We start from the raw sequence: 26,269 nt of genomic DNA, 5'->3' as shown, positions 1-26,269 counted from the left end.
CATACTATTGTCAAGAAAAATTGACTTCCACTTTAAAATGGGCTGTCCTTCGTTCGACCTCAGGTACTCAAAGCGCTTCACGCCGTTACTTCATTCATCTACTGGTCATGCACCAACTAGGGGTTGAGTATCTTGCTCAAGGACACTTGGGCATGGCTGCAGTGGTACAGAGAATGGATGGATATTCCCATAAAGTTGCCAGCCAGGGGAGAAGTTGTGAAAGTGAGGGAGAGGAAGACACTTTTTAGCCCTCGTTAATTCTTGTGAGTTTACACACAGGTGAGGCAGAGAGTGCCGAGCGTTTCACTCAGTTTGTGTGTTTGAATCCGTGTCGATGCTCAATGCCTGATCACACTTCTTACTTCTAAACAGCTTTTATTTCTTTTTTGTGGGTTTTTTTCCACACTTGTCATTGTTGCGTTGGATCACCCGCACTTTGTTTAGCTTGTAGACTTTAATCCTACTCGTTTGCCAATTTTTTCCCCCTTTCTCTACTCGCATTCTTATTTTTGTAAATGGGAAGTGGGGTGGGGGGAGTCCAGGTGCCATTTTGAAAAGTGTCCGTGTTGTGTCATTGCAGATGTCACATCCGCGTGATTGACACATTTGGGACAGAGCCAGCTTACAACCACGAGGAGTACGCCAACCTGCACGGCTACCGGACCAACTGGGGCTATTGGAACCTGAACGCCAGGCAATACATGACCATGTTCCGTAAGAAGCTCCGTGTGCTTTTGTCAACCATCGGAACATACGCTGTATAATTACTTTTTAAAAAATATATATACATATTTTTTCATATTCTATTTTATTGTTTTTGTTCAAAGCTCTGTGTGCTTTCCTTCCCTTTAATTACGGGCACCTCATTCTCTTGAGTTTATCTGCTTCTTTTGATTCACAATGTTGGTCTTGTAATCGCAAGGATCTTCATATTTGGGTGAAAATCCACACAATGAATGATGAGAAAAAAAATCTAAATTTAGCACCAAAAAAAACCTGCATGCAGTTGCTAAAGCTGATTGGTCCAAACAAGATTCGTGAATTACTTCCATTTAGTGCATTGTCGTCATGTCGTCAGATCACGTTGTTACTTTCTGCTCCGGAACAAATTCAGCATCTTCCAACAGTGCTCAGGGATGTTCTGATATCTTGCTGGCCGCTGTCCTTTCAACTTCTCAGCCAAGACGTCCTTTGTCCAGGAGCTTGTTGTTTTGAAAGTGCACATTTATTTTTGAATACTTAATACAATACAAGTTGCACCTAGTTTCTTTGGTCATTCAAGAATGTTGGAGCACCAAATCAAACCGTTTTGCGTCACGATTTTAAACGGCCGTCATTGACTCATTCATTTGGCATGTGACTAATGTATGTTTGTGCCCTTTTTTTATTTCACGGCGTTTCAATGCCTATTTTCAGCAGCATCACAGTTAACAAGCTGCATCGACCAGATACACCAATGTATGTGTGATCTCCCCCCCTCCTCCCCCAAAGCACTTATTGTTCTCTGCCTCCTTAGTGTGACTCACTGAATTATTGGCTCCATTACTTGGTGCTCTTCTCACATTCACTTGTAAACCAGTCGGCTGTAGAGGCGCCATTATCGTCTTTCTGTTGTTGCCCATGTTTCACTTTGACTACGTGCCGACCGAGACTAAACCCACACACTCTTGTAGCATGTATCTTAGCCAACAGCAGCTGGCTCCTGGACAATGACTATTCATAATACTTAGCCATGTAGCTGTAGGGCTGAATTAGCGGTGGAATGAAACAAACCAGGGATGCTCTTTGTATCTCACTCACAACACGACTGTCTTTTTTCTCGCCTTTTTTTTTTTTGGTCCGTATTTAGCTCACACGCCAGACAACTCCTTCATGGGCTTCGTGTCAGAGGAGTTAAACGAAACTGAGAAGAGGAGCATCCAGCAGAGCAAAGTCAACAGCATGGCAGTGGTGTACGGGAAGGAGGCCAGCATGTGGAAGGTACAAAACAACAACAAATGACAAGCGGGGCTCGGTGCCACATGAAAGCTTCCATTTGGCAGCAAAACACAAACCGAAATTGGCCTGGGAATGATCTCTCGTGCGATGCTTCTATTTCACTTGAAAGTAGTCTTCCAGCCGTGCGCAAATGCATTGAGATATGTGGTGTCCAGTTTGCGTATTGACATACTATTTCCATGTTGTTTTGTCCCTTTCTCTCATTGCATCTGCCTGCTTGGACACAAGCTTCAGGTGAGCCTCTGTTTTTTTTTTTGTTTTTTCTTTCTTGAACTTAGATCTGGTGCTCGAGTGGTTAGCACGTCGACCTCACAGTGCAGAGGTGAAGGGGTCGATCCTAGCTACATATTGAAGCTGTTAAAATCTGTCCTTGATATTCGGAGGGTGTTAATAAGTGTTATGTCTGTGAAGAAATGCTCCATACTTGGGCTCCACTGATTCTTAACCACTCCCCCGCCCCCTGAATTTAGGGCCTCGAATTGGGCAGTGATAGCTGCTGGAAAAGTATCCAGCTATAATAGAGTGCTTAACTCTTGTAACATATCCAGCTAAATTGCCTTACATACTATGTTAATGGACAGCAAAGGAGAATTTAAGCCACCTGTGTTCCGCCTTCCGATATTTTGTATTGTCTGTCGCTGTCAGTCGTCAAAGTAATCTCTCTGTGGCTGGGGAAAATCCCCACGGAGAAGCTGATCGATATCTTTGGCCTCCAGTTACAGTTGGAGGGATTAACACAGTGAGGGGGGGCATAGTGCAGGTGCAGGGATACAGTGAGTACGCTGGACTAGTCGTAGTGACCTTTTATTGTTTTTTTATATGATTATTATTTTCCAGTGAACTGGCGTTTGTTGTGCTGCTAGAAATCATTATTCGCCTGGAATTGGAAATTGTCTCTTACATAATAACGAAAAACACGGATCACTGTCGAGAGAATGTGTGGTAACACCTTAAGAAGGTTACATATGCAGACTTTGAAGGGGGTGTCACTGTTGTTTATTTTTAGAATCAGTTATTCCATCAATACATTGAAAAGCCAGATAAAAAAATCATTTTGCATAAAAGTTTATTACGGGAACCATTTACTCCAATTATGTTTTGTTTTTTTTTACTGGGTGAGAGGCTGAAAACAGAGGATGAAGGGGCAATTCTTCAGTTGTCAATGCACGCAGCTCGGTATCGAGATTTTGCTTGTTATATTAGTCTGGTTTTGGTCTGATATGCGTTTCCTTGACCACGTGGAGGCAGTATAAGACAGACGGGAGAGAAACTGACACTCGAGTATCAACGGCAACGGCAGTATAAGACAGACATACCGAAATATTGTGCAGTGGAACTCAGCTCCTTTCTCAACGTCTGTCTATAGTTTATATTATCCTCGAAGAGGATGAAGAATATATGCCCGTGAATATCGACCGTCGTATTGTTTGTTCCCGTTTCGCCGTGTCCGCCGAATGCGCTGAAATAGAACGCTTCATTTTCCCTTCAAGAGTAAAGCTTGTTCCACGGACTCGGTTGTTAACACACAGACAGTAAAACGCTGAGCCCATTTGAACTCTTTTGTTAACCAAAACAGCTTCGCAAGAATGAAAATAAGGAGTCTTGTCAGTTTCCTTGCTCCGTTTAAAAGATAAAAATGAAAGACTAATTTGTAGTGTGGCTTTACACACATCTACTTTGATGACTCAATCGTACGGGGGAACTATGAAAACAATCTCAAGCTCCCTGAACTAAGTTGCCATGATGCACCACAAGCCACCTCACCTTTAGTCTGGCTCATGCTTCCAATCAGGGCAAGGAAGGTTTCCTGCAGATTCTCCACAAATACATGGAGGTCCATGGCACGGTGTACTACGAGACACAGAGACCTCCAGAGGTTCCGGCCTTTGTCAAGAACCACGGCCTGCTGCCCCAGCACGAACTGCAGCAGCTGCTGCGCAAAGCCAAGGTAAAAAAAAAAAAAAAGCTCGAGGGGTATGTTCCAGTTGTTGTGTTTCGCGTAAAGGGAAACAGGTTTTGAGTACGATTATGTCAAATTTACATAATTGCAATGTTCACATTTTTATGGACCTATTTCTTTGTCTGCAGCTCTTCATCGGCTTTGGTTTTCCCTACGAAGGCCCCGCCCCGCTGGAAGCGATCGCCAACGGCTGCGTCTTCCTGCAGCCAAAGTTTAAACCGCCTCACAGCTCGTTCAATCACGAGTTCTTCAAAGGAAAGCCCACATCGAGAGAAGTAACCAACCATTGACTCCCGTCAATCGATTTTCCATGGCAATTATCCGAACCGATTGTGACGTCTTCGTGTATTACAGAAGGAGTCGCAGTTGAATTTTTCTCTGAGTGTCTGTTCCACAGGAAAATGTGAATAGTGAACGGCGAAAAGGTAGCATTTTACTGTACTTGCTGCGGGTATTTATTTACTCAACAGCACAGAGTACCAGGCACGTATGAGCCAGAAGGTGGCTTCAGGGGAGGTCGAGGTGTGCGTCTCGAGCAGCGCTCGGCATTGTCAACTTCAGCTTTGCAGATAGCGCATCTGCCTTGCAGGCAACGTGAGGTTGTGAATATGTCAAGCACCGCATCTGCTATGATGATGTCACGGTCTCAAGGGGTTTGCTTTGGGGTGAGGCGTTTATTTATGAAGTGGACGACACACATGACGATTCACGAGGGAGAGGGCTCCATTACATGAAAGAGTCCAAAATGTCTCTATTGGGATTTGGTATTTCTTGTTTTATATCATGGTGTGTATTTTATACTACGTCATTTTATGTACTTGAGCTGTATTATCCCAGGTCATTTAATCCTCTCTGTGTGAGTAAAGGTTGACCATGGATTATGCAAGATTTCGTTTTTACTGTCAAAATATCCATGATAAGAAGTTGCCATTGTTGCTGTGCAGGTGTCATCGCAGCATCCGTACGCGGAGCAGTACATCGGCAGCCCCCATGTCATAACGGTGGACTACAACGACTCGGCGGAGTTTGACACCGCCATCAGAGAAATTATGAGGAGCAAGGTAGGGTCACCCAGTGAATAAACTGCAATTTTGGACCTTTTAAGCAACATAGCGTCGAGGGTATCCCAAAACAAATCACATCATCTGGCATATGAAAAGCAGAGTAACCACATGTCCTCGGCCAACAAAACCAAATCAGTTTCATGTGGTCAAATAAAAAAAAAAACTCAAAATTGTCTTTTTTTTTCATGCCTGGATTTTTCATCTACGTGGTTTCTGCAGTTCTGGCCTCTTACTTACCCACCGTGCGTAAGCTGAGAATGAGTGCGGAAACACCAGAGGTGTGATTCTTTGACAGCTGATGCTAGCTAGCTTCCAATCCTGGGAAGAAATCCATGAAAAAGATAAATTTGAAAATGCCTTACGCCAGTGGATGCAGTGCGTAGTTGACCAATCGGCGTGTCCTGACTGCTCCAGCTCCACTTACACTTTGGAGTAGAGCCCGCTGTTTTTTCCCCGTATGAAAGGAATACATTTTTCTGCCCTGGACCTAAACAGACATAAACAGATTTTGACAAAGAAAAACAAATTATTGAATTATCAACTCAGGCTTTTAAATGAAGGTAGTCATTAGTTGAATTACATCCCAATTCTTGTACTCTTTTCGGAGTTGGTGTCTGTTGTGCTAATCTTTTTTTTTTTCCTGACTGGGAAAAAAAAAATCCAAAGGTTCGTCTTTTAAAGCCAGCTGGAAAAATGGTCGAAGCAGAATCGCTCCTCGCTGTTTTGGGTCAGCATCGTAAATAGAAGGCAGGAAAATAGCTGCTAGCACTGACATACTGTAATCTGACCATAAATATCCCGGCTAAAACGCTGTTTTCAACGTCTCACAGGGCCTCTTTGATCAACTCAAATATGTTTTGTTCAATCTCTCCGATGGCTTGGGATCCATTGAGGACCGTGCTCTAAATTATTGCAATTAATTAGCTCGAAGCAGCAGTCAGGCATGTCACTGTAAAGTTGCACGTGACTGCAGTAGAAAGAAAAAAAACGTGACATGGCAATTTGAATACGTTTGCGATATAGATGATTTCCTTGAAGTCTCTTTAACCATGTTATTAGGATACGTGGCTCATACTGTAACTGCATCCAAAACTCCCAAGTGCCATATCGTCTTTCCTGGAGCTAAAGCTTGCATTAATTGCTCAAAACAGTATTTATTTGTTCCCATTGTTGATCTCCGATATGCTTTAGGATCTCTTTAAGGGATGGTTGCTACTATGCATTTAGTCAATAGGAGGCGTTTCTCAAATGAGGCTAGATGTGCGTGAGCGTAGCAGTTCAGAACAGGTGGCATTGATCAAAACCTTCTTATTGGTGTGCGTACGAAAGGTGTTCGTACGTTTGATGAATACGGATTATCTGGGGGGCTTCTGCACACTCTTTCAGCCGTGCAAACAACTTTCGATCCTGTTCTACGTGCTCTTTGATAAACGAAGCCCCTGGGGAGTTTGACTAAGTCAATCAGCGTTTTGTGCGTATAGACCGATTTAACATCGAAAGCTGACATTTTAAGGGTGTTCCACCTAGAGCAACCTTTCCGAACTCGCATCGCTGGAAGAATTACGCCGCTCGGTCTTTACACCTTGACTCATTCTAGAGACGGTTTACGCGTTGCCGTAGATGTTTTGACTTGATAAGCAAATGATGGAGAAAAAAAAAAGATTTCCACTTATGAAAATCGTTGCTATTTTTTTATTTATTTATTTTTTGCGTTTCTCTCTTCTTTGTTCAGCTGTCAGTCAGGCAACCATTTCGTCAGATCTCTGAGGGTCAACTGATGGAGCCCTTCATGCAAAACGCACACCATGCTCTTCTCCTGGCACTTATCAATGCACGCACACACACACGCACGCACACACACACTCACACAACCAACCACAGTAGGATTGTGAATAGCCTTGAAATGACAAAATTTCTCCTATCAGTCCACCGAGCTGTACCTACACATTATGGCCATTATCTACACACCACACATACACTACACACACACACATTCTGTTCAGTCATGCAGGACAAAGCAATCTCTTTCTGTCCCGAAGAATCATCACGTTCCAATACATCTTTCTTTCTGCCTGTGTTCTTATCAAACCAGATCTTGATGGTTTTGAAAATTTTAAAAGAAAAAAAAAGTAGATCAGCTCTCCAGCCGTCTGGACTTCTCTTTTTAAAATGCATTATCATGCGGCGTGTCCCGATTCTGCGGCACCTTTGGCCTCCAATCTGCTTGCTTTATTTCTGCAGTTATAGATCACTCTGGCAGTTCTTCTGCGGCTAATTAGGCAAATAAAGGATTTCAAGCACGCGCCTCGCAGCAGGTACTCTGTCGTGCTGTCATGCAAATACCGGGCCATCCATCCGTCATCCACGCCGCTGATAATGACACGTGTGAAAATGATGCATCCAGATGAACACATCCATGGTGAAGTGACCATATTAAATGTGCAACAACATAATTGGGAGTGCTTTTTGTGTTTGGCAGGTTGAACCGTATCTGCCTTACGAGTACACGTGTGAGGGCATGTTGGAGCGAGTGCACGCCTACATACAACAGCAGGTGAGATGCTATGTGCTAGTCCCCTTCATGCATATATACTATGAGTGAGTGCATTTTTTTATTTTGAAAACAAAATTGGCCACATCACTTGCAAGGAAGGTAAAAGTTAAAATATGCAAAATTGTTTGTTTTGAAAATGAAACCATGATGCATTCTGGTTTTAAAAAATGATGCGTACAGCTAAGTTATAATTAATACATGCAGTACATTTTGTGCATAAACTTCAGAGTCTTTAGATTGCACTGAATTCAACTCGGCACCTTGCAATCAACACCAGTTTGCCAAATAGTGAAGATTTCATCAAAGAGGCTCCTGGATGTTCAGTGTCAATTCCAGTTGTCCTTTTCGATCAAGCGAAACATAAAACTAACAGTGTGTGTACACCATGCGCATTCAAAACGGCCAAACTGCCTGAAGAAACGCCCCGCTATGCTAATGCTAGTTAGCATATATGTTGCAGCGCTTTAACCTTTTAACACAAATATAACGGTTCTCACAGTCGTATATTCTTTACCCTCCGTGGAGCATGGCTAATATCGGCGCTGTATTGATGAGCTCAGAGTGAAGTATGTAGGTACAGTATACACGGTTTAAAATGATACAATATAATTTGTTGCAAATTGTATTGTGTATCTCCGATGGCTATGGCTCGCTGGCCATCGGTGATCCGGAGACCCCAGTTTGAGAACCACTGCACTATAGTACATGAAACGGCAGTTCACCACACCTCAATATTTTCGAATCACATGTCAGGTTCTCTCAGCACTCTCGCATATCTACCCTGTCCCTCTGGGTCCAAAGCGCTACATCAAATGACATTGATGAAATAGGGACGAGTCATGTAAGAAGGGATGCGCCAAGATGATGTATTTGAGAAATGCGGGTGGCAACCAGATGATGATTTGTCTTTTCAGTGCCGTTTTCATTATTTACCGCTCAGGTGACAGTCATGTCTAAAGACTGTATAGTAAACATTTTAGTGCCTTTAGTTTGCTGGGCAATGGGTTTATTTGTTTATTTCAAGCTAGAATCTGATTTTTTGGAGCCTCAAAGCATTATGCTGTATATGACTTTGCGACTACATATAAAAAGGGATCTGCTGGTACGCTATAAACATAAAATTTCACACGACACCTCTGTCACAGTAAGATGCAAACTTTAAATATGCATGCATGTTTGTGTGCATTCATACACAGGAAGACACACACCGTGTACCCTTATAAATTTCAATATTGTGCCTCATTTGACAATGAAATGTCTTTTTTTATTTATTTATAAACTGCAACCAATCAAAAATTCACCATCTCCAATTTTATCACTAATCACATCTTTTTTTTTTAATGCAATAATTGCAAAGATTTAAATTGTGCTCAACACCGTCTAAGAAATTCGCTTTTTGAATTGGACTAACAAAATCAATCCAATTCCAATGTATTCTAAATGGGGCGTTCCGACTACGTTCGTGTTAGCCCGCGGCACGTTCTGACTGGGACACAAATTCAGGTTACAGTGAAACCCTACATATTTGTGTTTGGAATTTGCGTTTTCTTGCCGAAACGTGTCCTTCCATTATTTACTATTTTACCTACCTGTTTGCTCTTTTTGTGCATAGGCCAAGACCATGTCTAATGTAAAAATATTGCTTTGGCGCGATTTCGAACAGAAACTTGTTGTGAAGGAACTATGTTGAATTGAGTCAAGGCGCTTCATTTAGTCAGGTCACAGCCTTGTCTAGCAGGGAAAAAAAATCTGCCTTCTTGTGCCATCTATAGGCAATTACATCACTTACAGATTTTTACTGTTCGCAGCGGGGCTCAGTCCCGATCACCCATTAATGTCGGGGTTCTCTATACATCTCTACCGTAACACCGTAAACCAAAGCAAAATTTGAAAAGCTGGACAGTTATGGTCCAAATAATGATGGTGTATTTTTCTCCTTAGGATTTCTGTGGCTCTGAGCCACTGTTCGTCCCCGCCAACGTATCCAGACAAGGCCCTGCTGGCGTCGGCCCCCTCGCAAGGCCTCTGTTTGTGCCCCTGCCCAACTCCACAGCCCTGGGCTGGGCGTCCGACGTGACCCCCCCTCCCACAGCCTGGCCCCCTCTCAGCTCCTTACGGCTCCTCGTATCAGAAGAGGGCGAGTCGTGCGTAGAGGCGTGCCGGAGCCACGGCTTCATCTGCGAGCCTGCTCACTTTCGCTTCATCAACAACAAGGAGGCTCTACGCAGGTATGGTGGCCCAAATGGACAGTTTTAGCATTTCAAATACAGGTTCAATGTCAAGCTTCTGCAGCGCTTGCTGATGATCTGATCATTTGAATCAGGTGTGTTGCAACAGGGAGACTTGGAAAACATGCAGGACAGCGGCCCTCCAGGACCTGAGTTTGAGACCGCTGCCCTATGAAGTCATTTGTGCTTTGTTTTTTAATCCATCACATTTAGAAGATAAGTCGTGAAAACGTGCAGAGTGGGGACAATTCAGAACTGATTTGCTGAGCTCTTTTTCGTCCTTCAAGGTGTCTGGATTTTGGGGGCGGGGCTAAAATGCATGCGAGCTGATGCAAACAAGGAACGGCTTCCTTCTTGGCAATATGCCTTTAGCCATGCAGCTATGCTTACAACCGGCAAAATACTTCTTCCCTGAGGTGTTACTTTTTTTTTATTTTGTGCATGGCGCAAGACGGCGGCAAAACATAACGTGATGTCATGGCTCTGATATTTTTACACTGTTGAGTCACACTGCCTGAGACCCGGGGTCTCACAAATGATCACATTTTTCTGTCACGGACTAAATCCATCGTGGTGCACCATGTAGAAATATGAAGACATGGTTTGTATGTTACGTGTTCTCCAAAACAGGAGCTTTGGTTCAGATGTTTTGCTTCCCGGGCTTCCTCGCTGCCCATCTTTAAAGCCCTCCTCAAAACTCACTTGTATTCTTTGGCGTTCGACTCAGCATGACTTAGATTTGTTCTTGATTTTACTGCTTGGTGCTTTCTACCGCCTTTATTACTGATTCGTCTTACTGTTTATTGTGTATGTTAAATCGCTCCATGTACAGCACTTTGTATGCAGCGATGGCTGTTTGAAAGTGCTCTATAAATACTCTTGACTTGACTTGACATGTAAATTGTGATTTGTGTGCATTGTTCCCCACACACTCCCCTCCAGTCGATCATGTTTCTTCTTTATTTTTGCCTCCTCCTTCAATAATCTTTTGTGCACGTGTTGTTGACATCTTTTGTGTTCCCGGCTTTGTAGCGTCGTTGTTCTTTTTCAGTTCTGTCATCTTTGTGCCTAGTATGTGTGTGTGCGCGCGCGCGGCTGCCTTTCAACACAAAATGATCTTTCATCTCATACCCGCCTACCGGTTCCAAAACCCTTGTTTCTTCTCCACTCAATCTATTGTCCGCGTCAGTGAATTTCCAGACCCTTGTAGAGCCTCTTTCTACCCATCTGAAAAACATCTCTTGTGTTTTGTGGCTCTGTTCAAAAAAAGGTACCCTCGTGAAAGGTTTAAAATTGGTTAATTACTCCTGTGGGGCGTAGTGGCCATTGAGATTTTTGGATCAATTTGTAACGTTGACCATTTTTGGCGCATGATTGACACACCCTGTCTCCCACTACTTTTCGACGCATGACAGCCCGTCAACGACAACTTTTCAACACATGGCAGCCGCCTTTGGTGCACTTTGTTGGGACTAATTTTGTTCCCAGTACTTCCTTGGTTAAAGTACATATTGGTATCGCAACAAGTGGCCATTTCAAATGAGCGATCGACCATAAAAAGCTCTCGCATACTAAAAATCGTCTGATCACGCTCGATCAATCAGACCACCCCAAATAACAATATTAATTGTAATAAAATATTAGTTTTCAAGAAAAATATACATCCAACCTGTGACACCAAAACAGCAGCACCTCCTCTTTGTGTTAAGACCAAACTGTCAGTCTTTATGTTGGGACACCAGCGGCCCTTTGGTCGACTTTGGGTAAAAGTTATGGTCACGGTCCTCACAGATGTGAGAGAAGAAGAGCCAAATTCTTCTTTTACGTCGGCATTCAGGAAGTCCGCAGTTGTAGTCATCTCTCGTGGTATAGAAACTCTAAAATAGAAAGTCGTTTTAGTCAATGAGTCTAATGTTCGCCCTGAATTTTATTAGATTTTTTTTTTTTAAATCATCACATTGTCATTTGTGTTCCTATGAAGGTTGGAGGTGCAGTGCGAAGTGCTGGACTCCGAGATGAACCACATCCTCCCGGCCTTCTCAGTGTTGCGCCGCGAGTGCGGACTTCAGCGGGAGCCACTGCTCTTCAGCTGCGCTGGCCACTCGCCCAAATACAGACGCGTGTGCCCCTGCAGGGACTTCCGGCGCGGCCAGGTGGCGCTGTGCAGGGACTGTCTCTGACCGTGGAAGCATTGAGGCAAGGTAATGAGCACTTACCTCGGAATGCAGGGAGGAGGTCTCCGCTGTGGAATGGTGAGTGGTGGAAGGGAAACCCCACGAATGGATTTAAATTGCTTCAACAGGCACCGGGGTACCGTATGATGGAACTTCCTATGTCGCTGGGTGGCCGAATTACCCATTTGGAGCGTTGGCAAAGCCAACCGGAGCGTAGCCTGCCCCCTGCAGGACACCTGAAGAACAAATCAGTTCATTTTTACAACCTTAGGTTCTTCGCACGCGTGGACTCCAACGAGAAGGCGAGCACATTTCAATATCCAATCTCCTCCACGCACAAAAGGGTAGACGGACAAGCTGGGGGGGGGGGTTATAATTGCCTCTGCCTCTCGTACCCCCTCCGCTCCTTCCGTCATCAATTGTCAGTCATTTGTCAAACTGGGCCCCCCCCCAAGTCGGCGGCAACATCGCTCAATGTAATCATCTGTGGTCACGAAAGCCAGAAAAAGGAGCAGAGAGGACACAGATAAAGGCAACCAAAGGATTTTTCAGTGAATACACTCGAGTGGATTTTTCAGCGTCCTCGCGGGCTTGTCTGATGGAGAAGAGGTCCTCAAATATAAAGATCAACATGGATCAAAGCTGCGTGCTGTCTTCTTTCATTGTGCTCTTCACTCCGACCCGTGTCCTCTTATAACAATGAATGATTAAGTTCTCGTTTGAATATGCTGGCATCCTCACTCAAAACGTGGTTGTGTCAGTTGTATACCGGCGGTGTCTCGTTGGCATTTATCACGGGGTCACGTCACGTGACGAGGCTGCTTATTATGGCAAAACCACATCCAGTACCATCATTTGGGTGATAGTTTTAGGGCCCAACTCGGTTTTAAGTTCAAAGGTTTGGTTCACATTTGGGATAAGGACGAAAACCTGCCTTGACTAGATGTGAATCGTTTAAACTGGAAATAGGCTTCCAACTATGACGCGAAACACTATAAATGCAAATTTTTCTTTTATTTTATTAAAACGAATAGGTTTAGAGACTTGATTAGATTTTTTTTCTAACTGTTCGTTAATTGCACTTGTCCGTGCAAATGTGGCAAAGACTCTCCCTAACAACCCAGACTAAACTTGACTCCTCCCTAACATGGAAAGCTTGTTTCCTAACTGAGATGTCACATAATTCCATGATAGCAATTGACCACTTTCCCATTTAGACTGAGCTTTTATGGCATTTTTGCTTGGTGACTTACATTTCATAAAGCGCAAAAAAAAACAGGTTGGTGAAACCACAGAAAAAAAACACAAATTTGTGAATGAACCGCAAATATGATTACTACAGTAAGGGAGCGGAGTAAAATGAAACTAATTGGGTATTATAAAATCACTGATAATAGCATTTGAATGTTTTGTGTTTGACAAATGCACAGGAAGTTGCGTTCCACTTCCCCCCCCCCACCCCCACTCGACTGACATTCTTGCGATGCCATTTGGAATCGGGTAACAGCGATGCTCTGCCGAAAGCATGCCGCTACCCAGAAGTTAAACTGCACTGTGTTTGTTTTACGGCCAAGCATTCCCGTTGGAGAGCACTGAGGCTCACCTACCGGTAAACATGTTCTGTGTGGGAACCACAATAATCACTGCATCACATCGCATAATTGGGCCCAGTTGGATTTTTATCTGTTGTTATGGATCACTAGTTTTGATACTTAAGGGGAAATTGGGCCAAGGTTTTCCTCGTGAAAATAACGCATCGAGGGCGCATCGAGAGTTTGACACGAATGATTTTAGACTTATTTTCTCCTGCACTTGATGAGTTCCCACGGCCAAAAGCAGGTATGGCAAAGTACGACTCTAGTTCTAGTGCCTTGTCAGCGGGGTCCAAAGTGAATATGTCATGGATTGAAGTGGAGCAACCATCAGCTTCTAACTGAGATGAGTAAGCAATTGTTTTCTACAACAGTGTGATAAACTCACACGTGTCTACCTCAAGAGTTGCTCCTGCACTTCTGAAGTTTCATATGATTTTAAGCCCTTGTGATCAGTACAAACAAACACGAAAATGGCAATATAGAGATAAGATTGATCTAATCGACGTGCAATTGAGTTGCGACATGACTGGGGAGTCGTGTTTGCATAAACAGATTAAAGCGCTCGTGCGAATCGCAGCATCTATCTAATATGTTGAATATTTCCGTGCTTAATGTTAAGTGTGTCGATGTGACAGGGAGAGTAAAGGGAGAGGAAATGCTTTGATCACAACCATCAGATATTAATTTGACGACATGCAGCGGCTGTCTTCATCAAGTTGACCTTGACACGTGAGGCTGGCAAATAACCAGGTGGGCTTTTCTTTTCTGCGTTTTGTTTTCCTCTTGATTTGCATCTTTCACCTGACTTAAAAGAAGACAAAATTCTGTAAAAATGATCTCCAATGAAAATATGTATTTATCTTATGGCAAATCTGCAAATTGCAGGGATGTGATGTGACACACTCCCTCTCCCTCAGCCTGTGTTGACAACTTTTTTGGTGCTGAAGCCTAATTGGCTTGTTATCACTCCCGTTTGGTGTGTCAGCTTCTGGGCGGATCGCAAATGAGAAGCACGCCCGAGCGCAATGTTAATCCTGTTTAAAGAACAATTAATCAGCTCAGGAACAGGACTGGTGTACATGGCAGGACAAGTGAGGAGACAATAATGCCGTTAAGTACGCAATAAAAAAATAGAAAATGTTTTTTTCATTTTTATAGTGACAAGCACACCTCTAATGGCAATCACCTATCAATCAATAACGTTACTGTCTTGAGGATGTAAACTAGCCTATTCGATCACCTTACTGTATACATACAGTGAAAGTTGCCATGACTACTGCCATGAGGAGCCGACGATGAGAAGAAAGGAGCGTTGGCGCGGAGTGCCGATGCGGATTTGGAGCTGGGAGTCGCGGCTTGGAGTTTGAAGCGGATTATGTGGGACAGGAGAAGTGAACTAATCTCTTTTCGTCAATGGACGCTACAGCTTCGTGTTAGCTTTCAAAACTTTGCTTGTAGAAGATGTGTGCACATTTTTCAGCATGATGTCTCTGATCCACTGGTGAAAGGACACTTTGATCCTCTCCTCTTTCATCTATAACTGCTTCAGACAACAAAGTGTATGCAGAAAAGTGGTGAAGATTGCACGACTGTCTCTGTCCTATGTGTTGTCTTGTGTTATTTTTTGTTATTTTGACTTCAAAATGGCGCCGCGAGAGTGGCTGCCTTTCTAGCAGCTCCTATTTTTTTATTGTTCTACTTCTTCCTTTCATAACTTTGCTGCTGTGAATCTGGAATTTCTCCATTGCGAGACTAATAAAGGTTTTCTTACTTCGAGTCAAAGTGCTTCTTGGTTGTTTTTAAAAGAGAGAAGAGAGACGACAAAGATTTAGCGACGGGAACATGGCAACTAATTTACGCTTCGCACAACAACGATTTCAAAGGCCCATAGATCCACCAGGTTGGTAGTTTTGGCTACAATGCAAACGCAGTATTCTCATTCAGGGAAGCCATTTTAGAATAAAAAGGAAAACTTTCACACAGTTTAAGCACGTTCCGTCGTCCTCATACGTTACCTGGAAATTCACCTATTGCAGAAAGGGCTTGGACTGTATACTGTATGAACTACTAGCTCAAAATACCAAAATGTGGTTTTATTTATTTTTTTTTTTCAACGACCAAATCACTGGTGACGCTGCAAATTTGAACTCACTTAATACCCTCAAAGATATATCATGTCGGAGTTGTTTTAAATATTCAAAACTAGGCAAAAATGGTTACCAATTTTGCATAAATATGAGGAGTAGAAGGGCAAAGTGGTCTGAAAAAGAACTACTCCAGTAAAATGTAAATACCCCAAATGTCTTGCTAAGTAAGGCAACAAACTAGTTTTACTTATTCATGATGTGTTATAGCCGACTGAGGTAGCTACAATGAATTCATTATTTCTTTTTTTTTTTTTTTTTTTTTGCAGACTTTCAGGGATTAGGGTGATGAGTTCAAACAAGGGAATTATCGATTTTTACAGACAAGAGAGGTTACACGGATCAAAGGATGGAAGATTATGGTGCGTTTGTCATGAATTTTGCTCACAAGGCCGCCTTCCGAAGCACTTTACCGTTACCGTCTCTTCTGTTGCCATGCTTACGCTTTATTGCTTCCTCTTCTCTGAGGTCCAATTTGCCTGCTAAACTTTGGCAACACACATTTACATGCACACACACACACACACACACACACACACACACGCTTGCTGTTAGCATAGTTAAAATGCTTCAGCATGTACCTCTCTTAATTACTTATGCTGATTTTTACTTTTGTCCACACACAATACGAACTGACGACCACTATCTGGTTTTGTGTGTGTGTGTGCGTGTGTGCGCGCTGTGTTCCTAATGACTTTAAATACACTTGCTGGTTCCTCACTTTTAATGAAGACAATTAGATTGTCAAATTCGGCAGCACAGTTTGGAGTCGAATTTTGGACCCCCCCAAAAATTATGATGTAATTTATGTATGGTTTTATTCATTTATAAGCACTGAATGGTGAAATTTGTGGCAGCAAATGTTACTTGAAATTTTTGAATTCAGATAATTATGCTAACCATGGTGTTTTTAAGCATGTCCATATACAGGATAGTACTTTTTCAACGACCCGCCACCTCCAAAAAACAAAAAAACAAAAATTTATATGCGCCTGTGGTGGTGGCGCTGCCGTCAGTTTCAGCTTAGGAAGTTGCAGTTGAGATGAAGCGCAGAGCGTTGCACACCACAATGTTGAATTCAATGCCTTCATGCATAAAGAAAGAGGGGCAGTACGAAGCCACAGGAGGCTATCAGGTCAAAGTAAATATTGGACTGAGTTTTCTGTTCAAGAGGAAAATCAGCGAGAGCAGATGGCAAAGTGGAAAAGATAGAGATAGAGTTAATAATTCATAGCTAATTGGCGAGCTCCACCAGAGTCCGACAGAGGCCTGAATAAATCGGTTTGTGTGTCAATAAAAGAAGCCATCTCATCGTTCAAGAGAAGCAAATCAACGATCAATCTCCCAGATGAGCGCTGCTCCGTCATCCTGGCCCAACTCTTTTTCCTTGTGTCAAACCTGCATGTCCTGTTGCGACTCTCGTAATGTCAATCCTTCAGGGAGCTCCTACAATGGGCCCGGTCTGAAGGTTCATCATTCGCAATATCATTGTTGAGCGGCATGAAGAGCGCGTGCAGAAAGGCAAGGTACGCGCATACCAATAATCCGGCCAAATTTCAGCATTTTCCCTCCCTTTGCGGTCCAAGTCGGGATTTATTGAAGATGATCCAAAAAAATATATAACATAACATTTTTAGGCTCTTTAAAAAATGTGAAATAAACACTTGAGGTTACAAATTGTGAACCTTACACCAAAGCTGAAATGAAGGTTTAAAAGAAGCCAACAATATGTCACATTGCGGCGGTGGAGGTGGAGGATCCCAAAAAGCAGGCAGGAAGGAGGAGCCGGGTGAACTTGACAAATTGTATTCACAAAACACTGATGAACCTAAATCCAAAACAAACAGTCTTGAAAACAAAAACTGTCCAACGTAAGAAACAAAAACCATGGCTGAAGCAGAAAACTAACAAAAAACAATGACAGAAACAAACAATGACCCGACACCGAGTGGGCGTGCCGGGAGTCCTTTTAAAATACTAATGACACAACAACCAACAGGTGTGCAGCTGCAGGCGGAGCCATACAGTGCCACCTGTTGGTCACAAACAGAACCATGACACAATGTGACCTTTCCATCTTTCTTAAGAGCATCATTTGAAGTTTTCTTTTCCTTTTTGTGCCTATTCATTCGTGGATACCAGTCAAGTGATGAAATTGTGAACACCGGTCAGCAAACCTTGAAAAGGTTTTCAGAAGAAATGGAAGTGAAATGAACGCGACTTGATGAAGGTAAGATTACACAACGATACCAAATGACTCATTATCTGTGCGGATGTTTTCTGCTAGACTCTGGGGACTTTTCCACCACGCAAGGATTAAAACGTGGATTGTGTTGGGATTGGCACACCAAAGTAGTAAGTCCTTCCAACTATTTAACGCCCGCAATGGTGTACAACAACAAAAAACGGACTTGCAAACCAGAAGCGCCATCGCTTAGGCCTCGGGGGACGGCTGACGGACTTTGAACGTAGCGTTGACAGCATGGGACACAAATAGAAGCGCTTCGCACGACTGCACACATCGTGCATGCTAGGAAAGCGGGGACGCCAATCCCACTGGGGACGCCATCAACCCAAATGAATGACAGAAAAATAGGATGTACTGCACTAAGCACACTGTCTTTGGGGTATTTGGATTGACATCAAAATCGTCCTTTTTTTTTTGTTAACCGGTAGCATGAATCCATTCTTATTTATCGTATTTTCATGATCATAATGGGCACATAAAAGTCTTGAATTTTGGACGCAGTGCCTAATAATGCGAGTTGCCTTGCATCTGCATTGAGTTCGGAAATCTGTGAATGCTATTATGTGATTTGATTAACAGCTTTCGGCGCTTTTTGTTTGTTTGTTTGTACCCTTCACTTGGGAAATTTGGTTTTTGTGGTGCCCGACTCAATTCCAGCTCCAGCCTTCCTGTGTGGAGTTTGCATGTTCTCCCCGTGCCTGCGTGGGTTTTCTCCAGGTATTTCGATTTCCTCCCACATTCCAAAAACAAGCATGGCAGCCTGATTGGACACTCCAAATTGTCCCTAGGTGTGAGTGTGAATCGTTGTTTGTCTCTGTGTGCCCTGCGATTGGCTGGCAACCGCCTACTGCCCAAAGACAGCACCCCCCGCGACCGGAGAAAACCCATGCAGGCCCGGGGAGAACATGCAAACTCCACACAGGGAGGCCAGTGCTGGATTTGAACCCAGTACCTCTGCACTGTGAGGTTGACGCGCTAACCACTGGACCAACGGGCCGCCCTCCACTAAAGTACTGACAACTCAAAACATTCATTTCTTTTCTTTCTTTCTTTACAACCGGAGCAAATGTACAAATACAAAACTGCACTTATACCCTGTCCCCCCCCAACCCCCCACCTCCCCACCTCCACTGATTCTGGCTACCATTCCCGATCCGTTTGCAGCAATGCTCATCGCCTGCGGCGTATTCCAAAGGTGCGAGCGAAGCGGTGGGAAAACGAATCGCCCCAGGAAGCATGCGGCTGCGAGCGACACGTCGCCGCTCTCGCGCTTTCCCTCGTCCTCGGCACATTTGTACGCCCCTCGGCGGCTCTGCACAAGCGTGGCCCACTTTTAAAATAAACCGTTCACACACGCACACACATAAATGCCAGTCAACAATGGAATTCTTCGAACGGCGTCTTTACAAAGCACCATGTAGGCGAATGCAAATGTAGAAATAAGACACGCTTGTGACATCATTTTACTGTCTCCTTTTTTTTTGTAGCAGGCTGCCATATTCTAAAACGACATCCCGCGGCTGTCATGTTGCGTCGAGTACATATTACATTTCATAACTTTGTATCGCTATTCTCGCAGGGATTTCTTGGGGTTTTTAGCAGCAGTCGGCTTCTTTCTGAGGAGTGTCACCTGCCAAACTGCTGTTTGAAGTGAGCTGAGGCACGCGCCCAACATACAACGCGCAGATTTTAGGTTGACACTCGGAAAATCAAGCCCCCCCCCCCAAAAAAAAACTTTGTGCATTTGTGTCTCAAGGCACCAAATATTAATATTTTGATGTCACTGTGTCAATACCGTACCACAAGACATGATGATAAGTACTGATGGGCTGTACTTGATACCGCTCAGTGTGATGTGTTCCTCTCTGTTCTTCTAAAACATGGTGTCAAAGTCAAGGCCCGGGGGCCAGAACTGGTCCGCCACGTCATTTTATATGGCCCGCCAAAGCAAATCAAACATGTCAACTTCCATGATGCTTGCTAAAATTTCTGCCCAAATTTAAAATTAATAATAATAATTAATAAATAAGAGACATAGTGTAATTATTTTCTTGTAACCAAACCCCTCATAACAGTTCCAAACAATCGTTCAATAAACCATTATGACTGAAACCAAATTTTAAGAGGTCAATAATAATGGCCCCTCCAAGGCCAAATGTGGCCCACAACAAAAATGACGCCCCTGCTCTAAGGTTTTAATGTGACTTTCCCAATTTAATTGTTTTGAATTTTTGTTATTATACATCGAGACCACTAGTTCATTTCATTGAGCCATGTAATATGTTGAGGGGAAGAAAAAAAACAACAACAGTAGAAGTGAATATAGTAAGCAAGAATGCAGTCATGTAAGCAAGAAACACACACACACACACACACACACACACACTTCCCAGCACTATATAACACACATTAATTAGGAGAGTTCATAAGCATCTTATAGGGATGCAAAACAACTTTTCCATCTGAGTGGCAATGTGTGGGTTTTGCATATTGATGACAAACAACCACAAGAACACATTGTGATTGTCAATACACACGCACGCACGCATGCACGCCGCCTATGAAAATCTGACTTTAATTTGCGAGGCAAAACATTTCCAGTGTCGGCGTGCTTGCAGGGGGAAACCACATGCTGCGGATGCTTGTGTGTGTGTGAGCGCGCGCGTACACATACCTGGTGAGCTGCGTCCATTTGTTTTAAAGAGCAACACTGTCGAGACTAAGCTGTCGCTTACAGACAAAAACACTGTCATCTTTAATCTAAATGGTTAAACGTGTGCAAGAATACGGCGCACCAGAGCATATCTTAAATCTTTATTGGTTAATCTATATCAGGGATGGGCATCTTAAACGATGGAGGGGGCCACGTGCGGCTGTATGCGCACTTCCTAACCAAATATATGTCAAGAAATGACATTTAAAATAAGGACAAAATATCTCTATTGAACCAGTGTACGGAAGTCAAACGCATACTCCTCAACTACAAAGGCTTTGAAGCAAACCAAAAATAATCAGATACTGTGATTTTTTTCCCCTCTTTTTTTTCCCCTGTTCAAAGGACTCCTGCATAAAAATTACGCAATGATAGATGGCACCAAACTGCGGAACAGAAAACCAGTGCAGGAATTCATTTTCTGAACAATTGTTCCCTATTTGACAAACCTCTGCTTATTGTCAAGTCAGTTCAGTGCACTGCCACCATACAAGCTCTCGTATCTCATGTTTGAGCTTTTTCAAAAGCAAAAAAATGAACCGAATGATGGCCCGCGTCTCCAAAACACATTAGCCGAGTCGCTCGTTTCTCAAGGCATCACTGTGCAAGATTGACGTTACGAGAAGTACCGTACGTCCGATTTTAATGAGTGAATGAATGAGTCCACGCATCCCAACAGAAAAGAGTAAAAAATTCCTGTACATGTACACAAACAGCCGGAGAGTCATAACAGTAGTCCCTCCATAACCTCTGCAAATATCACCACAGCACAACGTGAAACACGATTGTGCTCTCATCTCCCGTAACCTTGGGGCATTTGCTCTTTGTGTGTCGCTCTACCACTGAGCCGCCAGCCCTCCTCTTATGCTAACGTTTGTTTTGGCTTGACAGACAGGCCCGCCACAATGGCACATTTGGAGCCGCTCATCTTGGCAGCGCAGCGGAGATGTAATGATGTTCCTGTCGGGGGCCATGTGTGCAAAAGTGTTGTCTCTGAACGTTATGTGTGGTAGGGCGCAGCGTGGTCATCGGAAGCCATCTGCAGACAAAAAATAAAAACATAAAAACATTGAACAATGCGCCCTGGAGGGTCGGACAAAAACCAAACAAATTAGCTCCGCAAATGGAGCTCGTCTCTCCAAAATTGCTCAAGATCAAGGTCACTTTTCGCGAGACTGGAACGGATTATGGCACTTGGGTTCATTTCAATGGGGAAGGGTATTTTGAGATTTGAATATTTTGAGTTTCAAGGCGTTGTCACGGAACAAATTCAACTCATATCTGAAGGCACCGCTGTTGAGGGTGCGCACGCGCGCGTGTGTGTGTGTGTGTGTGTGTGTGTGTGTGTGTGTGTGTGTGCGTGTGTGTGGGTATGTTTGTTTACTTATTTATTTGGGGTATGGATTTAGATATATAGATAAATAATAATAAACACCCGCCATTTCTGGCAGTTGCGCATGTAAAGGCCAATGGCCACTCAATTAGGTAAATGCATTCGACAACGTGACTCCATGGAGCAAAACCAGACGAGGTAGAGATGGTTCAAAGGGGCCGAAATGTGCTTCTTGTCTTTATTAGTGGATTTGGCACCCGATCTGGGCCCGGCGTGACAGTGATGGAGCAGCCTGCTCCCACATGGCGGTAGGAGTGCATGTGTGTGAGAGCGAAGAGAGTGAGAGATTTGTTTCATTACAGAAGTCCAGAGGAGGCGGAAGCGAGAGCAGGGCAGAGTTAGCATTTTATTATTGAATCCCCGAGTCGAGAAGCTGTCCCCATGGTGACAGATCGTCACGGCGACCGACTCTGATGTGAGACCCGCTGCCAGACAGCCCTGTGATTGAGTCAACACCGACACACTGGTTGGCCACTTTTCATCTCATGCGCGCACAGATTGGCAGAGGCCCGCTATTGCTCTCCACGGTGGTGTTAGGAAAAAGATGAGCCCCTGCTGACTTGCAAACATAACTTCATTGCAAATTTCACAGCATTGCAATGGGCCAATAAAGACAATGGTAGAAATGGTCCTAAAAGTTAAAAAGGCAACAACGTAAAATGAGAGTCCACACTGAGAGTGCCATTATCTGTGTGTGTGGTGTTTTATTTTTTATTTTTTTAACCACGAGGCTCATTCATATTTTTACTTTTTTTAAATCCAAAGTACAATCAAAGTACAGTACATGAATTGACATCCACATAGAAAGCACACGCAGTCATATTCGTCACTCCCTCTTTCGATCCACAACAGGTTCTAACATTTCAGTGTACTTGTGTTATATTGTGAATGGAATACAAATGCATGTATCATTAACTATCTGAACTATCTGAGTAAATCTCCGAAAATTTGGGATGTTTTCGAGAACATGTGACAGTTGGGTGTCATGAAAAATCGTGTTCAGGTTACGTGATCCACAATGTCAATTTCAAGGTCAAGTTGGTGAGCTCAGTGAATTATGCACTCAGAAACGATTGCAGATTCCTTGTTGAATTCCCTTTCCGAAAACACCTCGTTTGTGAATAGTTGAGGCACCCCTTCCTGCCAAAACCGTTGAAATTCGGCAGGCCATAGCTCGGATTTCTAGGTGTCTCATCACTCTCAACAGGTACAGCTAGTTTCATTCAAATTAAACTCTGCTTGCTTCAATTTACGTTCGTTTCAGTGGAAAACGTTGATGAGCAGCTCTGCTGGTCGAAGATCCCCAATTGAGACACATTCGTGTTAAGACCAAAAGGTAAGCAGAGCTGCAGTGTTATCAACGGTAGCTTCTGACAGCCAACACATACTGGAAAGATTGTTGACATCAACATGAGGGTTAAGCAGGATTGGTGAGGTGTACACTGCGTGCGACAACACGCAGTAGATCCTCCAAGCAAATTAACAAGTGGAATTCGATGCATTGACGAGTGAAAATGGAATGTGGAAGCTCACGTCTTTGTCAAGGTAACGAAAGCCTTATTTGGGCTACGTATGCATTCTGACTGACATTGCATTTGTGAAATATGAATGAAGGAGCCATTTTGCCACATGCTGTCGACCGAAAATGACATCACAGTCGCTCTGGTAAAAATCAATCTCGGCCCACCTGTTTTACTGAGTTTGCTGGTGTGGCGTTTGCAAGCTGAGCCGTGATTCCTCATTACCCGAGCCCTCCACGATCCTGAAATTCGGGTGTCTGTTTTACGCACGGTGGCTGTGTCAGAAACCAACACGAGAGAATCGCCGCGCTTTTCAACATGCACAAGAAAGACGTGTAAGGAATTCATGTCAGTGCGAAGGGGAGAAAATCCCCCTAAAATAAGAACATCGGAAAGCTGTAGAGGGTCTGATCTGTTCAGACTAAAGGTCAACCGTATTTCTTTGCATGGACCCGAAGGCACTTTTTTTTTTAGATGATGTTTGGATACATTTCAGGGGGCCGCAGATTGAGGATGTTTTTTATTTTTATTTTATTTTATACTTTGCATTCGGGCCATCGCAGTCTTAGATCTGAAACATGCCCACAACCTTAGGCCTGCACTCTTGAAAAGAGCATGATAAATATAGACCCATTAAACTCAAATATTAAAGCGGGTTGTGCATTTTTGTTAGTGCCCCCTCCACCCATACAGCAGCACCCATTGCACTTTATTGTAAAAGCCATCAAGAAATATATAATACACCTACTTGGTCTGTGATACCGACAGACCAGCCAGAAGAGCTTATCTTGTTGATGTTGAAGTGCTTTTTTTTTTTGCGTAGAAAATAATCATTCCCTTTCAAATGCGATATAATGCAGAAGTTTTAGTTGCCAGGTTGAAATCCCTCGTTTTGAGAAGAACGCGTTTAAAATTTAGGCACGTGCGTCTTTCCGCGATGAAGAGCAATCGGTATCTTAGGAAAAACATCTTGACCCCAAATCTTCCCAAAAGACAATTCCAAGAACAGGTAAGAAAATCATCATCAGAGACTGTAACCCTTTCAAAGCTGAGGAGGTTTGCCCTCTCAGACAAAAATTACATTTTTAACATCCGGAACTGGAATTGTAATGAGTCGAAATGACCACAGCTAAATTGTAGCTATGGTTATCTGTCCTTTGAACTGGTCACAATTCCATTACAGTTATCTTGAATGAAAATTGAACTAATATGAACTATTCACAACGCCATTCCGACGACGCAGAAAGACGAACACGAACATGTTCCAAAATGGTGGTCAACCTACGATTTGTTTGGATTTATGATTCCCCCTTGGAAAAAAAATGTTTTAATACGAGGCAGACTAACCACTATCACAGCGCTGCCCTCCATTTTAACCTTCCCTGCCAAACAACCCCCACACCCCCCCCCCCAAAAATCACAGCATTTCCACATAGTGCACCCTCTGTTCTTATCACTGTTGTGTCATCCCACTTCTTCCCATATCTGCCCTTGCATTTCAAGTATGCATACCCACTCCATTCGGGATGTATCATCTTATTTTTGGTGTCCTTCATGCACTTTTAGTCTCTTTTACTTAGCCAAAATACACACACACACACGCACACACACACACACACAGACACACACACACACACATAAGCACACGCCTCCTCATGCTCAGTCTCCAGTGAGCCGACCTGTCCACTCCAGCCAAGGTCGTCTGCGGGCTGACGTGATGGAGCACTTTAGCCGGGCATCATTACTTGCCTTTCCTGGTTCCTTCACTGTACATGTGTGTGAGGCTGTTATATGAGGTGATTAACAGGAGCTATTGGAGTTCAAGAATGGAGAGGGGGGGAGGGTGAAAGTGAGAGAGAGAGAGAGAGAGAGAGAGAGAGAGAGAGAGAGAGAGAGGGGGGGGGGGGGCAAGGTCTCTGTGCGACTGTTTGTGAAATATACCAGCAGTGATGAAGCCGAGGACTAACTGCACACTCTTAATTGCTTTTGGCATTAGTGTAACATTCCTCGGCTTGTTTATTTCCAGCACCTCTAGAAAGTTGCTTGGCGGTGGGATATCAATAATTAAGCGGGCGATAATGGGTTTTATGCGATCCACGGCTCTTCATCACAGGGTGACAAAGGGCAGCTTAGGCTGATTATATGTGTCACGCGGACAAAGAGCGTAGCGTGCGCGTGGGTGCGCACAAGAGGGAATAGCACAAGGGATAGGGTTTAATCGGGGGGGAGGCTTTTGATTTTCGTGATGGCAGCAGTGCTTGTCCTTGAAGGACACGAAGGAGCTGGTGAGGGTGCAACATGGAGCCTCGAAGGTCATCCTGTCAAGCTGGCATGGGATGGCGGAGGTGTGCGAGTGACAAAGTGTGTTCTTAACAGTGTACTCCAGATGAACAACATAGCACAAACACGTATCGCAATATGGACACTGGCAAATCGGGCTGCAGCGAGTGTATACGTTTCCGAAGCGATTGTTTTACCGATCATTCCGTCAATGATTCGAGTGATCGGATTTTGCATTATTAAACAATGATACCAATACAAGATATGCATGTGAGGCACAGGTATTGTTTTGTCCACTTAGGGTCACCATCCTGACGTTCTCCATTGTGACTTTGAATGTGTGTGGCTTAAAAGGGGCGGGGCGGGGCCTGGCCTGGTGAGTGACATGTGCGCCACCA

The 26,269-nt window shown here is 43.7% G+C and overlaps 1 protein-coding gene and 1 long non-coding RNA gene across 6 annotated transcripts in view; one reads left to right on the top strand and one right to left on the bottom strand.

Annotated features, from left to right (window-relative positions):
• The window catches only part of LOC127613157 (alpha-1,6-mannosylglycoprotein 6-beta-N-acetylglucosaminyltransferase B-like), a 71,931-nt gene extending 59,312 nt beyond the window's left edge, over nt 1-12,619 (top strand). For 3 of the 5 annotated variants that reach the window (XM_052084080.1, XM_052084081.1, XM_052084078.1), the window contains 8 exons: nt 581-714; nt 1,850-1,980; nt 3,791-3,946; nt 4,087-4,233; nt 4,903-5,019; nt 7,502-7,576; nt 9,518-9,804; nt 11,786-12,619. In XM_052084080.1, coding sequence (XP_051940040.1) covers nt 581-714; nt 1,850-1,980; nt 3,791-3,946; nt 4,087-4,233; nt 4,903-5,019; nt 7,502-7,576; nt 9,518-9,804; nt 11,786-11,984 — 1,246 coding nt within the window. In that variant the 3' untranslated portion in view covers nt 11,985-12,619. The remainder of the gene's footprint in view (nt 1-580; nt 715-1,849; nt 1,981-3,790; nt 3,947-4,086; nt 4,234-4,902; nt 5,020-7,501; nt 7,577-9,517; nt 9,805-11,785) is intronic. The other 2 variants (XR_007966085.1, XM_052084079.1) reach the window with 2 other exon arrangements.
• The window catches only part of LOC127613201 (uncharacterized), an 81,919-nt gene that overhangs the window by 41,787 nt on the left and 13,863 nt on the right, over nt 1-26,269 (bottom strand). The gene's annotated exons all lie outside the window — the stretch shown is intronic.

The sequence above is a fragment of the Hippocampus zosterae genome, chromosome 13, assembly GCF_025434085.1.
Source record: "Hippocampus zosterae strain Florida chromosome 13, ASM2543408v3, whole genome shotgun sequence".
Taxonomy (NCBI): domain Eukaryota; kingdom Metazoa; phylum Chordata; class Actinopteri; order Syngnathiformes; family Syngnathidae; genus Hippocampus; species Hippocampus zosterae.
Note: the sequence above shows the minus strand (reverse complement) of the source record. Positions and strands in the feature narration are given on the sequence as shown.